This window comes from Vitis riparia, chromosome 14 (genome assembly GCF_004353265.1).
Source record: "Vitis riparia cultivar Riparia Gloire de Montpellier isolate 1030 chromosome 14, EGFV_Vit.rip_1.0, whole genome shotgun sequence".
In the NCBI taxonomy this organism is placed as follows: domain Eukaryota; kingdom Viridiplantae; phylum Streptophyta; class Magnoliopsida; order Vitales; family Vitaceae; genus Vitis; species Vitis riparia.
The window spans coordinates 23,717,021-23,734,110 of NC_048444.1; the positions used below are offsets into that span (position 1 = coordinate 23,717,021).

Below are 17,090 nucleotides of genomic sequence, written 5' to 3' on the forward strand. Positions count from 1 at the left end.
GATTGATTGCTCCACAAGTTAGGTTGACATGCTGAGACCATGAGCTTGCATGACTTGTATAATACAATACTTCCCATTCTTTAAAATACTCAAGTGCTTATTCTTTTGATGTTTCTAATCTCATTATCAAGCTTGATTAATGAAAAAGTGTCTTTAAGTTGTATAAGTGACATATAGGTGCTTGGACATATTCCAATTCAATGACATTAAGGTCCACCTATCCAATTAATGAACTTCAATAAATAGATATTTAGCAGTCGTAAAGGAATCCTTAAACCATTTGAAACATACAGTGATGCTCTGTTGCTGCCACAATCAAAAGCCTGTTATAGTAGCGGCCACCATAAAAAGTTGTTCACCAAAAATCTTTTTCTTATAATGGTTGTTTGACTTATCATCTAAAGCTTTACGTAGACTATGAGGTCAATTTGTTTTACAGTTTCCTAGTGTTTTAATGGACTTGATCATTTTTATTTGTCTTGTCATTGTTTGATTGTTGAGAGAGGAGGTATAGATTTCATGTCAAAGTTAGGCCTTGGTGAACCCATGACTTGAGTAGTAGCTTAGAGTTGGTGTCGCTTAAAATAACATCCTTTCTGGACAAACAAATTGTAGATATAAAAAGAAAGAGCACAATCAAGCAGGGATTTAGTATACAGAATGCACATCAAAAGGTATAAACTCAATAGAGGGCAAAGAAAGAAATATTAGGAAACCTAAAGGAATTCTTAGACTATTTGGAACCAAGTGCTTCTAAACATACCCAAAAACCCTTTGTGCCGACCAACCAACATAGAGGCATATGTAGAATTAAAACTTATATAAGGAAACAATAAAAGATGTCACAAGGGATGAAATTTTTTTGTATGACTTGTTTCTCATACCTTTAGAGGAGTTTCCAACTTTCGAGGTCAGGGAATGAATAAGAATTAAGAACCATCAAAATAGCCTCCTTCAACAATTGGCTTTCTTCAAACTTTGCCTCAACCAACAACAACCATTGACCCTCCCAGGGTCCTATCACTTTCAGGGGAGTGATGCGAAATTATTGCAAACATGAACCCAACCCCTCACCTGACACTCTAGTACAAGATTAGACTTGAGAGTTATCCCATTGGAGAACCGTCCTAAAGCAATCTATGCCAAGTCACGCTTCTTCTTCAAAATGGCATCATATTAGGCCCTGCATCCTCCACACCATGAACTTGCATGCATGACCTGGTCACTTAATTTTCAGATAATTAAAAATTTGCAAGAAGCTTAGTAATGATAGTATGATCATTCTATAGAGTAGAGAATTCCAGAGGAAGAAATTGGAACATCTACCGTCTCCCGTCTCCCATCTCCGCTCTCCGCCAGAGAAGTGAGAACTGAGACTACCTTACCTTTTTATTAAAAAGTGAGAAATATAATAATAGCTAGATACACAATCCATCGGTCCACCCTGATATGATAATTAAAGGAAAAATATCTAAGCAAATAGATTACAATCTAGCAAGAAGAGAGAAAAATCAGGAATGGAGAGTCAAGTCAGAGAGACTCAGGAGGGAAAGAAAGAGTAGTAAAAGGGCGTTGCCATCCAGACCCAATGTCACTGAGAATGAGCAGAGGTGGAGGCAGAGGTGGAGGTGGGTTGAAGTTGGAGTTGAGTTGCCATGCGGAGGTGGCGATGAGGGGACGAGTGTGCCAGCCAAGCATCAGACACCCATTATTTTCTTCCACTCTGTACCCGTCCCCACCCGCGAATAAAGCCAACAGCATGCTCGCCTGCTTGAAGGCGTTGGAGCCCAGGTGAACCGGGTCGAACCCTGCTGAGCCCATCCGACTCCTCCACTGACTCAGTGTCTCGTGCCTCTCAACCCGTTCCGCTCCTTCACACGCCACCACGTTGCATATCTGCCGCCCCAGGTATATCTCCGACATCATCAGGTCTTGGCTACTCGGTGGCGAAACCCCGCACCCTTCCAGTGAGTCGAACAGGTTCGAGTAGTAGTGCAGCGCCTCCGTGAATCTGTCCAGAAACACTGGCCCGTTGTGGCTCGCCTCTTGCTCCACCACCGTCACGATTTTCGGCTTCATGGCTTTGATAGACGACAACACCTTCTCGATGGCCCCCGGTCGAGCCAGCAGGCGATGCAGCTCCAGCACGGAGTTCACCGCCACGGCCTCCACCTCTGGCGGCCGGATTTGGAGCATGGATGGCTCCAGATCCGCCAAGCTGTTCGCCACGAATCCCCTGAATTCGAACTCAACGCCTATGGTATCAGCCAATTGGGCCAGCTTCAATCCCACTTGCTGCAACGGGTCGGTATTGTCCGGCTGCGGAGGGCCAATTCCAGTGAGTCGAAAGGCCGGTGGGCCACCAGGGCGCAATGCTAGGGCCTGCATAAGAGCCGGCCATTGCATCCCCTGTTTCAGGCCGAAATCGATGACATGAACTCTGTTGGCGCCGGCGAAGGCCTCGAGGATGGCTTGATTGGCTGTGAAGTGGGCGAATTTGAGGTAGGGGCAAGCCTCATAGAAGTGCATCTGGAGAATATCCGAGTAAGACGATTCCAGAGAGTCTTGAGGGTAGATTCTGTAGATTCGACGAGCCAGAGCTTCTGCGAAGTAGGTGGCGACCTTTCTCATAGCGCCAGCTTGGGACGCCGCCAGCAGGCCTATGTGCTTCACCAGTGCATCTGCCAACTTCATATTGTTCTGTTGAACCGCGTCTGCACAAGCCATCAAGGTGTGAACCAGTCGCACACCCGTTTCCTGCGAGTCCACCACTACAACCGGCCGAGTCGACTCGGCGACACTTGCCAACCCATTCTCCTGTACTTGTTGCGTCGATGACGAAGACGACGACGACGCCGTTTTCATCCGCTTGCTGCTCTTCTCCCCATCCCCCTGTTGGTCCGGTCGCCGATACACGGCAACGCCCGGAATCGCACTGAGATCGTAGTCGGAGTTGTCGTTATAGATGCGAGACTGGTGCTCCGACTGCTGCCGCGAGCCGGAGAAATCAAGGGTGGTGATAGTAGAGGACTCGGAGGGAGCAAGGAGAGGATCGTCGATGGGGGTTTGCTGTGAGGAGGAAGCGAAAGCAGAGGAGGGAGGATTGAGCTCAGTAAGCATGGACTGAACCCAACCGGAAAGATCGGAGGGGTTATAATGAACAGTCCCAGAGGAGAGATGAGAAATCCCATCCTCCTGAGCATTACCCATAACCATCTCAAGCTGCTCCAGCTTCTGAGCCACGTCCACCATGTCCGACGACCGAACATTGTAACCCAAAACAGCCAAGAGCTCGTCCATGCCCGCATCTTGCTGCTGCCCATCGTCCCACATCTTCCCCTTTGCAGAGACCATAGACGACCCCTCTTCACCTTTGCCGCCGCCGCCGCCCCCTCCCCCTCCCCCACGACCGTCTAGGAGGTCTCTCTTCATCTCTCTCGCAGAATCAAAACACCAGGGATTGGATCATTAGTTTTCACAGGTGGGATTGGTTCGTCTCAGAAACCGATACGAAACGCACGTGACTGGCACGAGCTCCGATGGGGTGATATGAGCTGGAAGTCTGGACCCTGGAAGAGATAAGGAAGGAGGAAAGCTTCCCAGGTCATAATAATATGGGGATATATCATTTTAAATTTTAATTTTCAATTTAAAAATGATTTTATGTGTATATATATTTTTCGGCCATGCAACCACCTAAAAAAAAAAAAAAAAAAGCATCAAGAGCCGTAGCGGCACCGCAATGTTAAAAAGATGCCTTTTCTGTGATAGCATACAGCTCATGTGTACCCAAGAGCATACACTGGAAACTTGGTGGCCGTAGGCGCAATGGAGATGGGGGATGGGGATATTGGGACAGTGGTGGGGACCAGCTTCGAATGCTCATCTAGTTGAATTCGGGAAGCTACTCCACGCTCTTTTATGGCTTGTGTTGCGCACGCTCTTAAGAATAAATAAAATAACACCCATCCTTATTCCTTATCTGGGGTTGGGGTTGGGTAATTTGGCAGTTGGAGAGCTGGTGTTTTCCTTTGTGAGTAATTTATAGGGTCTTGTACCAAATCTTGAACACCAGGACAGCACTAAAATAGAATTTTTATGGCTATAGTTGTACCTCTTTCAACATTGACCTCTACATGAAACCGCACTTGTCATTCTCAAAATCATTCTACAGTGCCCAGTGCCGTAAGCGACTTCGATAGCGCGATATTAGACGCCTTTGGATAGGGGTGAAGTTGAGGGGAGGTGAGGAGGTGATTTGACAAGTTTTTGCGAGTAATAGACTCCAACACAGTGCTTTAAGGACATGGTGGACAGTGGGCATGCGCCGGCCTAATTGCATTTTTTGTAAGGTCCCTTTGTTTAGGGCAGTGCCCTTACTCCTTATCCGTTGGAATTTGCATGTGAACTAAGTCGGTTGTGGAGTTTTATCTTAATCTTAAACGTAAACGGTGGTTTAATAAAGGGAAAAGCATTTGTTTTTGCGCACAATGATTGGACTTAGGCTGGATGTAAGTGGTACGCACCAAAATGATGCACAAGGCAGAAATTGAGAAGGGCATTTGAGGGCACACGCGTCCTGTATCGAGGAAGAAGAGGGGATAGCCGACACAGAGAGGACTTGTGAATACGGGGATTCAGACGTCAACATCAGTTAAGTGAGCGTCAGGTGGGACCCACTGAATATGACCCCAACCCCCCCCCCCCCCCCTTTTCTTTTCTTTTTTTTTTTCAAAAAAAAAAAATTATAAATAAATAAAGTTAACGGAGTTAGAAACGGGGTTGCCTCCCCCTCAATCATTCATTGCCTTTCCAGGGGATGCCGCACTCACACACCATGGTCCAATGTCCATGAGTCCATCACACATGGCACGACTTTATCATTTCCTCCTCTCTCGCCATGTGATTCCGCCACCTCTCCCATCTCTTCCTCGTCATGGTCCCCTCCAGCCACCACCCCTTCTCTCTCTTTTTCATCTTATTTTACCATAACATTACTCTATTTGGTCTCTTGCAAGGAAAAGAATTTGTGCTCTAAAAATTCCCTTATGTTTGCTTTTTCGAGATATCTAAGCACTTAATCACCTCGATCGAGAATTCATATTGATTGCTTGGGGGGAGAAAAGTTCCTTGGTAGAAACGGGTTCGCCTGTCACCACACTGTTGGCTGCTTCCTCTTCTCTGCTCACCTTTCCCAACGGACGCTCATCAACCCCCCAAGAACTTGTTTCAATGCAATGACCCTTTATCAGTTTTCAGTCTTTTAAATTAAATCATCCCATAACAATACTCTCAAACTCCAAAACTTTTTGAAGAGATCAATCGATAGCCCCTAAATGCTATAAAAAAAAGTTTTGTATAACCAAAACCTCAATCTATGTTTGGTTATTGGAAAAGTAACCGAAAAAATTGTAAAAGAAAATAATTTTCTTAGGATTAATTTATTATAAAAATCAATTAAAAAAAATACATTACATAATTAAAATTAATTAAAAACTTGTATAATTTTAAATTATTTACTTTGAGATAAATTTGAAGATATATATTTCCTCAAAATTTCCAAGAAGGAAACATATCGTAAAACAATGTATAATTTAAGGGAAGTAATTACAAAATGAAGATATATATATATATATTTTATATTTGATTTACAATAAATAAATAAATTTTATGTATTTTGAAAAATATTTAATTTTTATATAATTGAGAAAAAATAAGTCAACTTTAAATCCATTTTTATTTTTCTTTATTTTTTATTTTAACTAGTCTCATTTCTAATACATGATTCAAATATAGCAATAATAGAAGAATCTAATAAATTATCCCTTCTCATTTCCTATTTCAATAATTCAAACACATTCTAAATGTTATGTTACATTAAAATTTATAAATCCATTATCAATCACAAAAAGTGTTAATTCGACGTTCAATATTCCAAAAATCACATATATTAAGAAGAGGAGCCAATATTTACTCGAAAGTTAAAACCAAGTGAAATGGATTCATATCCAAATAATCAAATAAAGGAAATGTAAATTATACCCGAAACCTTCTAGTAAACCAAGTTCTAATACCTAAATTAAATTATCAATTTTCCTAAAAGTTCAAGATTTAAGCTCAATATACAAATCATATTCCTTAATAATATAGAAAAAACGGTGAGATTTTTCACACTCATATAAAAGTAATTATAAAATGGAAACTTTTTAAAAATAATTCAAATTTCATGCGCTGATCAATGATGATACCTAAGATAGTTAAATGTAATACATATATCATTAAAAAATAGTATGAAATATAAATTATTTTTAGATTACGGTTGGAAATTAGTATTTTATAAACTTAGATTCATATTTTTTTATACACGAGGGTATGAAAATGCACTTTTCCGTCTCATAATTGTGTTAATAAATAAATATAATAATTTGAGATGAAGAATTGAAGATGGCATATTCGAAAGAGGATGTGGAAAGCATAATGAAATGGGATGGGTGTCACAGTCATGCATGCACATTAGGTACTTCACCTTGATTGATGACTAAATGGTTAATGATTATCTTCCATTTGTCATCCCATGTTGATTCAGGCATTCCCCCATTCAAAACCAAGTCAAAAAGATTCCCTTTTAAGTGCCGCATTCAGATCCCATTGGATGACTCCCACGCTTAGACCATTATTATATCCTCAATCCCTTTAATTTTACGTTGTCGATAGGAGACATAAATTCATTTCTTAAATTAATGATGATCAATGCCGGCTCAGCGATACAAACCAAGCAGTTGAAAGGGAAAATAATTGATACTCTAATACCCCTTGCTATATAGAAAAATGTCAAGTTGCTTTCCTTGACTCCTGACTCCTGAGAGAGTTCAGATTGGGGCATGGACATGGACATGGACATGGTCACGCTCCTCATTTTCACAACTACTCCATTTACCAACAACCGTTATCAGCTTTATGCCTCTTGCCGGCCTATCCGTCTAAACTGCACATGTGCCTAACTATGCTACACCATCGTTTTTTCTTTTTATTTCAAAACGCTTCTTCTTTTCCGTCATAATTTACTTTATTTTAAAACGTAACCTTTCCTGCTTACCAGACTTCTTGTTCACGTTGTTTTGTCAGATTTTTCTAATGTGTAACTTTTTTTTTTTTTTTCTCCGTTTTCAGATCCTCCCACTACTAGCTTTTTGCCACTTTGTCAAACTTTGATAATTTATTGTCGGCCAGCTTTTGATGTGGTACGTTGTTTTTTCAATGGCTTTCAAATGCACGAGGACTACTACTTAATGTCTTATGCATGCTTTCTCATATACCAACTCTCGGAGTTTCCTTTCCTCAATGACGTTTCTTTCACAATTGCAATTGCTTTTACGAAAAATTAATTAGGATAAATTTGAGACTGGGTCTTCTTTCATTCCACTTCTAGACCTTGGCGTCTTTCAAATATATCTCTTTCCTTTGGTTTGTAAAAGTAAGTTCAGGGAAGATAAAGTACCGGTTAGGCTAACCTCTCTTCAATAGTCAAGTTAATTATGATTCTAGGTAAGAGATTTAGAGTGTGTTTGGAAGTTATTCTAGAAAGTATTTATAATACTTTTAACACTGAATAATAAAATTTTTTAAGTATTATAAATATTAAAAGCATTTTCTAGAATCAATACCAAATGGGTTCTTAAAGTACGTTTGACAATGCTTCTAAGAAGTGTTTGTACCATTTCTAACTTGAAAAATAAAAATTTTCAAGTATTAAAAATGTTAGCCCAAGGGTTCTCCTAATCGGGTTTTGATGATAACAAACCATGATTAAGTGATTAATTGGTTTAAATGTTTAAGAATCTTAGGTATAAACTCGAAAATTCATCAAAGGACCAAATATATAAAAGATCGAGACGCTTGGAAGACTTGTGATCATAAGAAACTGATGTAAGATGAATGCATGAGTGCACTTAGGATTTTCATGCGTTTCATGCATCTTAGAAACTCGGTTTATTCTTTAAAATGTCGATTTCATTAAAACCCGAGTTTTTAACTAATGTACCTTATGTAAAATGATTTATAATTGGCTTAATAATTTACCTAAAGACCCTGGCTAAGATTTAGAAAAGAAAGGAATCAAAAAATAGGTTTTCGGGGCCAAAAAAGGCTCAACCGGTCGAGGCTATGGCTAACTGGTTAACCGGTTGAGGAACCGGTCGACAGGTTGAGGTCGTCCGATCGAGGAAGGTCAAAAACCTTCTCTCTCCCAGTAGTCTTCTCTTCCCAGTTGAGGTGATTCCCTTACCGGTCGAGGTTCGGTTGAGGACCGGTCAAGGCCCGATTGAGGCAACGGTAACCTGTTATGCATTAAATGCTCAAACGGCTAGTGAACCGGTTGACCCCTAGCTCGATCGGACGAGGTTACCTTTTGCTGTTTTTGACTCCCGAGCTTAAAAACCTATAAATTGAGAGCTCCACTTCATTTATTGAGAAGTGAACACTTGCATTCAAAGCCCACCTACCTGTTCTTGATAAAAAAAGCTCTCATTTCTTTCATAGTGCATTAAATCACCACTTGCATATCCTTTAGTGCATTCTTGTTTGTCATCCTAGCTTTGTCTTGTATTTGAGTCATCTTTAAGTTAGGTTGAGTGATTATATCTTGTAACAATCTGAGTGTTAAAGCCTTCAAGAGGGTTAAATCTTGAAGAAGTTGTGTAATAGCCCATTGGAGCCGGAATCCAAGTGTAAGAAGATTGGAAGCTTGGTTGAAGCTTCAAGTTAGTGGAACCCTCACTCGGTTAGAAGGTTGAGAAGAGTGGACGTAGGTAAAGAAGTGTCGAACCACTATAAACCCGAGTTTGAATTCTCTAAACTCTATCTCTTTACTTTACTTATATTTTGTTTAAATTTGTTGTGATTGAAAAGATTTTAAAAACCCAATTCACCCCCCCCCCCCCCCCCCCCCCCCCCCCCCCCCCCTCCTTCCCCCTTTTGGGTGTTTTTCTTAACTAAGCATAGCCTTTGTTTTCTCAAAAAGGATTATAAATACTTTCTAAAATCACTACCAAACATACTTTTAATAGATATAGAGTGACTGTAAAAATTATCTTGCTTTGGGAAATAGCTTCATTTTTATACTTCATTTAAGATGAGATTCGTACATTTTCCAAATAGTCAAGTGGAGTAATAATAGGGTTGTCAATTAAATAGAAACTGTGAAGTAATCTATTAAGTCTTAGTAATGATTGTTGTGCAAATGAATTTAGTTATTTCTACTATAAAAGGGATTATACATTGAAGTTATTAATATGTGATAGCCATTAGAAGGGATGAACTTGTCTTCATTTGAATGAGAGGTAATTAAATTTTACGGATATATAAAAAATATGAGTAAAATATCAATAAATATTTTGACAAAAATATTAGTGAAACGAAAATTATTCCAAATTCATGGAAATACTTAAAAAGACTTCAAAAAATGATAAAATAAATAAAATTACATTGCTAAAGTTATTTTGTAAGTGTAATTGATACAAAAAAAGTTAAGAATAATATTTATCAACTATTTAAAAAAAAATATTTTAAGTTCTTTTAATATATTTATTTTTAAATCAGGTTTTGATGATAACAAACCATGGTTAAATTACTAATTAGTTGAATTATAAAGAATTGCATGTGTTAATTTGGAAATTAATCAAAGAACCAAATGGATGCAAGATCAAGACCTTTGGAAGACTTTTAATCATAGGAAACATTTGGAAGGTGAATGCATGAGTGCACTTAGGATTTCCATATCATTTCATGTATCTTTGAAAAACTCTGTTTATTCTTTAAAGTTACAGTTTCGTCAAAACCCGAGTTTTATCAAATGAACCTTAGGCAAATCACTTCAAAATTGGCATATTAATTTACCTAAAGACCTTGCCTAAGTGTTAGAAGAGAAAAGACCAGAAGAAAATAGGTTTTTGGGCAAAAAATGGTGAATTGGTCAAGACATTATCCAAACCGGTTCAATCGGCCAGGATATCGGTCGATCGGTTTCCTCTTTCCAATCAAAGTCCGGTCAAGGAGTGTAAAAAACACACTCTCTCTTTCAATAGCTTTTCCTTCCCGGTCGTGGGTAACGGTCACCTGTCAAGCATTAAATACTTAAATGGCTAGTGAACCAGTCGACCCCCAATTCGAACGGTTAAGGCTGCTTTTTGGTTTTCTTGGCTCCCAAGGTTAGAAGCCTATAAATAGAGAGCTCTAATTCATTTATGAGCAAGAGAACACCGGCATTTATTTGTTTACCCACTTGTTCTTGCCTTAAAAGCTCTCATTTATTTTCTTGGTGCATTAAATCTCATTTGCATATCCTTTAGTGCACCTTTATGATTCATCCTAGTCTTGAGTTGTATTTGAGCCTTTGTTGAGCTAGGTTGAGAGATTCATATCTGTTAATGGAGTGTTAAAGCCTTCAAGTGAGTTGAAACTTGAAGAGATTGTGTAAGAGCCCATTGGAGCCGGAATCCAAGTGTAAAGGTGATTAAAAGCTTGGTTGAAGTTTCAAGTTAGTGGAACCCTCATTCGATTAGGAGTTTGAGGAGAGTGGACGTAGGTAAGGAAGTGTCGAAACACTATAAAATCTGAGTTTAATTTCTCTAACTCTATCTCTTTATATTTGCTTCTCTTGTGCTTAAGTTTGTTGTGTTTAAAAAGAATTTTTTAAAAACCCAATTCATCCATCTCTTTGGTGTTTTTCTCATTTAAGATTAGCCTTTATTTTCTCAATATGCTATGATATTGAGGAGTCTGTTAGGATGATGTGGTAAGTGGGCATCTTCCAATTATGTAGTGTCCTATATTATTCTTTGATCATTCCACGTGTCAATAGATTATCTCGTCCCTACATCTCTTTCCCTTTTGTTTAGCGAATTTGAAATAAATGAGTGTAAATATCTAAATGCTAAAGGTACATCTTTTTTCCTTAGGCCAAGGGAATACTCAATCTATATAAAGCATTTGGAGGTTGGTATTTTTCTTCTCTTACTATTGTTCTTTCAATGTTTCTTTTCTTTTGTTAAGGTGTTTCTACACCATTTCAATCATAACACTGTTTTTTGAAAACCAAACCGGACCGATCAGATTGACTTGGTGAAATGGACCAAATAGAGGTTAGACTATTGTCGAACCACTTGAGTTAGTAGTTGGACCGTATGATGGACAAACTGTCCTGTTTCAAAACCTATATAGGCCCCTATTCTTCTTACCTAGTTTCCTTCCCTCTAAGCCCATTTGGTTTTTCCTAATGTGCACGCATATAAATACAACGTAAATGGTTTATGGATTTCTAATGTAGGAATGAGCTTTGCATGGTAGGGAATTGAATTGAGACTTGTGGTTAACAGCATGAGTAACAAACCAATGAGTTGCACGACCATTTAATTAATAATAGAATAACTATCTATATATCTTTCTTTTAAATTTTTATAATATAAAACATTTAAATGATAAATATGAAAGTAATATAAATGAATTAATTTAGTAATTTTTAGAATTTTAAAATAACAAAATATATAGATATATAATTTAATTAAATATTATAATTTATTTTTATATTTTTCATTTAATTTGGTATATCGAATATAGACAATAAAATATTACTAAAAATTTAATTATATATATATATATATATATATATATATATATATATATATATATAATAAAATATAAATGATATATTTATGATGTCCTGGTTTAACTATGGTTCAACCATTGGTCTGACTAGTAAATCGTGAATCGATAACTTTTCCATTTTAATGTTCGGTTTGATTCTGAAAAACATTGTACATCATACTCCTAAAATAAGATAGGTGTGGGGAGTTCACTTTTTTTTTTTTTTTTTTTTGTTATTAGGTGAAGCATCACAACATTTGTACATGTTTTTTTTTTTAGAATTCAAGACTCTAGAAAAAAGTGGTGGATCAAGGCTTCATTATGGTCAATGGAGAATGGGAGGAGACTTAATATGTTAGGGGATGTTCTTGCAATGCCCATTATAGAGAGGGTGGAGTTAGTATAATGACCTTTCCTCTTCTTATATTTTATTCGTGAAAAACCATTGTCTAGTAGGGTAATATCCAGAGAAGGGGGGTGGAAAAAGTGAATGGGTGTATTTTTTAAGATTATAAATTATGAATTGAATTAATAACCCAATTAAATACCAAGAGATATCGGTGATAAATAAAATAACCAAAATCAAACAAATAATCAAGGGACACAAGAATTTTTATATGGAAAACCCCCCACATTGAGTATGTAGATAAAAAATCATACGGTCTAAGACCTTTAATATAAAATCTACTATTTGAGATCAAGTTACATAGAATTACTTGTTTGCTTACTCCTAGGACTTACTCTCCAGAACCTATAACTTGATCCACGTCTGCAATGCAACAATCTTCAATTGTTCTAGTGAATTCTCTTTAGCTTCATTGAAGGGATGCAGGTCTTCCAACAACCCAAGATCCAAGCTTTGAATTTTGTTTTAGAGAGTGAGAATGATAGGGCAAGTTTGGCTTAGCTTCTTTATGAGTGTCCTTCCCTAAAGAGGTTTAATAAAGGTTTGTATAGGCATATAAGCCCTAGGAGATTGATATCCTGGATTTTTCAAATGTAATATTTTCGAATTTCCAAAAATATTCTGCCATATTATGGAAGATTCGAGATGAGCGCTTGAGCATTGGACAATTGCTTGAGTGATTTTAGCACTTGAGCGTTGCTTCCACCACTTGAGCATTCCATGTTTTTCCAAAATAAAAATTTAAACATTTTAAATTTATTGAAAATATACTAATCCACTTTTAACCCTTTAGTTACCTAAGTTGCCACCAATCATACATTTTAGATTTACTTGTGACTTTTCAGTTGAACCAGCAACAACCTTAGACCTTTAATGGAGAGTAAGTCACTATCTAAAAAGTTTCCTAAGCAAAACAAATTGAAACAAAATTGCCAACAAACAATGTACTAAACTCATTGTCATAATAATTTATGTTCATCATTTTAGGTTTTCTACTAATTTTCTTTGTTTTTTAGGCAGAATCCAAAAGGTAGTGGGTAACTCACTTGTCACAGGATCGATACCATAGAGGGCTCAAGGCGATAATTTTTGGAGCTCCTTGATACATGACAATTTTGAAGTTGCACTCGCTTAACAACATTAGTTTGTCATCGTATTCAGTTGACTATAGAACCTTTGCCCAAATTCCATCCTCTTCCTATCAATTTGAGGATTTTATGGTTTTCCTTCAATAGGAATGCGTTGTTCAAAGATATGGACACCCTTATTCCAAAACTATTAGAGGCGTTAAGCATTCATGTGTCTTTTCTAAGAAAGAGTGTATCCATTAGTGACAGTTCGACTTAGCCTAAAAAGAAACTCAAGAGGGGATCATTTTCATTGCAATCACTATCTAACCAAAAGAAAGGTAGTAATCAAGCTTCGGCTCTTGAGGAACATGGGCATTGAATTGAATGGGTATTTGAGCTTTTCCTTATGATTGTTGATTCCTCCCCCTTAGTCAATGCTACATTTCAAGTCGAATCATGACCTTTACTTGATGTTCCTCCTTGAAGGACAAGGGAATAGTTATAAGAATCTCTCAAAGGCAACTATTCCAAGAGTATTCCTATTGGGTAATGGCTTATCCCCATAACTTAATCTTTACGTTTCCATTCTTTAACTCCTAGATGGGGCTTGTTAGACCTCTCTCTTAAGTCTTTGCCTTCTTCAATTTTTTCTAAGAAAGAGATTGAGGTTGTCTCCTAAACTCTTGTTGCTTTTCAAGTTTTACCAATGTTTTCAAAACCGGATCGGTCATTGAACTGAAAAAATTACCAGTTCATAGTTCACTAGTTGGATCGACGGTCGAACCGCGGTTGAACCGGTGATGTAATAAATAATTAAATATATAATTTATATATTATATAAAATTAAAATAATTATAAAATTAAAAATATATAAAATTACAAATTTTAATAATGTTTGATTTTTACATTTGGTATATTAAATTAAATGATAAAGTTTAATATTTTAAATTTTATTAAATAGAAATATGTAATATTTAAGAATGAAGATATATTTAAGATGAAAAAATTTATAATATTTAATTTTATCTTTTTGTCTTTATATTTTATTGTTTTAAAATTATTCTATTAATTAATTTATATTATTTTTTATAATTATTATTATAAAAATGAACAAGAATTTAAATATTTACATTTTTTAAAAGATTTTATATGATAAAAATTTGAAATAAAAACATTAATCTTAGATTCTTATTATATATATATATATATATATATATATATATATATATATATATATATATATATATATATATATATATATATTAACAACATTATGGTGCAATGCTCATGGTTCAAAGTTCAAAGACTTCAAAGTTCCGTGGGTCAAGAAGCAATGTTTTCCTCTAATCAGTCTCATTCCCAATCCCACATCGGAAACACATGAATTTTATGTACTCCATGTGCTCTATAAATACCTTCCAACATGCCTTTAACCCAAACAAGCCAACAAATTGGGCTTGGAAGCATGGCCCAAATAAAAGTGTTATATTTAAGCCAAACATGTTATAAGCTTTCTTGTCATTGGACTGGGCTTAACGGCTTGGACCTAAGATGGGCTTATAATTAGTTTTAGTTTTGTAAGTATTCGGCATGGAATGGGCCTGGTGGATAATGGGCTTCTTAAATAGTAAACAAATATTTGTAAGATTAAGGAGTGACCGGTTTGCAAAAAATCGGACGGTTTATCCGGTTCAACGGTTCAACCGTTGGTTTGAATGGTTCAATGCCGGTTTGATCACAAAATGATTCATTGAGATGGACCAAATTGAAAAGTTCACTGGTCGACGGTTCGACCGGCTGTCCGGTTCGATTTTTAAAACCATGAGTTTTGCATAAGATAATCGAGCATGAGATTAAGCTCATATTTGATGACAAGGAGCACCACATGGGGAATAAGTTGGTCATTTTCAACATCAAGGCTTTTATGTCATTCCTTGCCCTTGAAGACAACACATTCCACTGTCATATTACTCTAAAGATGGGGTTATTATGGAATTCAAGATGGCTAATAAGATTTTCCAATTTTTGGACAATCTTCTTCCATTTTTGTAGCTGAAATTGTATGTACTATGTAAGGTTATTTTTCTCTTAAACTCTTGAAACTAATCGTTACTTTATTAGGTCGTCTTGCATGATCACCTTCAAAATTGTGGGTCAAGCTAATTAGGGTAAGGAAATTGCTACCAACAACAAGGAGAAGGCTAAGTAATTGTGGCACACTTTAAACAAGCAGTCACTTATTTAAGCTCATGTTAATAAGATGATCTTAATGCTGAAAAGAGAAAAGAAATTGGCTACTATTGAGGTTATTCTTTCCATTGTCTAAAAAGACATTAAAGCTCTTCAGGATGAGATTAGATCACTCTTGGATCCAACTAGTACCCTCAAGGTTGAGCTTGTTTCGTCCTAGTCACTAAGGTTGGTGACTTGCCCTGTTCCTTGAGAAGAAATCTTAAGAAGTGATTTACCATGCCAATACCATAGAGTTTTTGGTTGTTGATGTGGTTATTGCTCATTCAAAGACCTTCAAGATGAGGATAGAGTTTAATTAAAGCCTTTTTTGCTTAAGTGCAATCAATATTTGAGTTTGGGAAGTAGTAAGGTCGATACAAAGTTGATCTCAACAACATTGAGGAGGTCAAGGAGGAGGTTGAAGATTAAGAGGGAGATGATGGAAATAATGGAGAATGATCCTCTCTTTTATCACTTTTTAGGTTTTTTTTTTTTTTTTCTTTTTAAAGGTTGCATTTGAAAAAAAAATAGGTATTGCTTGGAATACCACTAATAATAACCGAAAGTCTAATAGGAAGCACCCAAAGAGGGGGTGAATGGGTGATTTAAAACAATATTTGTAAATTATAAGCACTTTTCTTATCCCAAGATATTATAGGGATAACCTAAATATTCAAATAGGATTTCACTCAAATTAAAAATCTTATTTTTATGGTTAATTGATATCCAAAGATTAACAATATATGTTAACTATGTTAAAGATAGTAATAATCACTACTAGAATGACCAACCTAACAAACTCAACAATAATCCCAACAAATCAATAATTGGTTATAGGTATAACCACCATAAGATAACCAATTCAACAAACTCAATAACCAATTAACCAATCAATCCAATATATTTAATATCTTCAACCATAATAGATGCAAAAATAGATATAAACCTTTTAGAATAACTCTACAAAATATTAAGTTAAAACAAATTAACCTATTTTAAGCAATTCAAACATAATATTTGTTAGGAATTTGAGGCTAATCCAAACTATGGTAATCACCCTATAGGGGGGGTAAATAGGGTGATGGTCTCTTTTTCCCAAATTTAAACTATGTAAAAATAAGAGACAATTATATGCAAATATATAATAAACAAAATAAACACAATTGCATATAATTTAAAAGAGTAAGGGAAGAGAGAGTGCAAACACAAGATTTATAGTGGTTCGGCGCAACCCGGCCTACATCCACTCTCCTCTAGCTTCAATCCCAAGCTTGAGGTTCCACTAATTCAAGGCTTCCAAACCAAGCCTTCAAGCAATACAATTGGATTATGGTTCCAATCCACCCTCTTGGACTTTTGGCTCCAAGCACCCTTTACACTTCTCAAGAGATACCACACTCTTGGAAAACTTCCTCTCAAGGATATACAAATAAAGATCTCACAAAATCCTAGTACAAAAGCTTTAAGCTCAAATGATACAAGAAATTAGGATTGAATGGTGCACTAATGATATGCAAGTTTTGGAACAATGGTGCACTCAAAAACACTCTTCTAAGGCTCAAATATATTCAAGAATGATTTAGGAAGGTTAAGCTCTTGAAACAATGAAAATTGAAGCCTTTTTATAGAAGAAAAAAGCCAAACTAGCCGTTTGGGGTTCGACCGGTCGAGCTGGGGTCGACCGGTTGACTAGCCGTTAGCATTTAATGCTTGGCAGGTGACCGTTGGGCCTCGACCGGGCC

At 36.6% G+C, this 17,090-nt stretch overlaps 1 protein-coding gene across 1 annotated transcript; it reads right to left on the reverse strand.

Moving 5' to 3' along the window:
• Positions 1-1,305: 1,305 nt before the first annotated feature.
• On the reverse strand, positions 1,306-3,627 carry LOC117930380 (DELLA protein GAI-like). The gene has a single exon (XM_034851008.1). It carries the CDS (start codon positions 3,430-3,432, stop codon positions 1,531-1,533), a length of 1,902 nt encoding a protein of 633 aa, XP_034706899.1. The 5' UTR covers positions 3,433-3,627; the 3' UTR covers positions 1,306-1,530.
• Positions 3,628-17,090: the final 13,463 nt, after the last annotated feature.

What these genes read in the sequence shown, in the direction of transcription:
- LOC117930380 (XM_034851008.1), bottom strand. Translation starts at nt 3,432, where the DNA reads ATGAAGAGAGACCTCCTAGACGGTCGTGGGGGAGGGGGAGGGGGCGGC.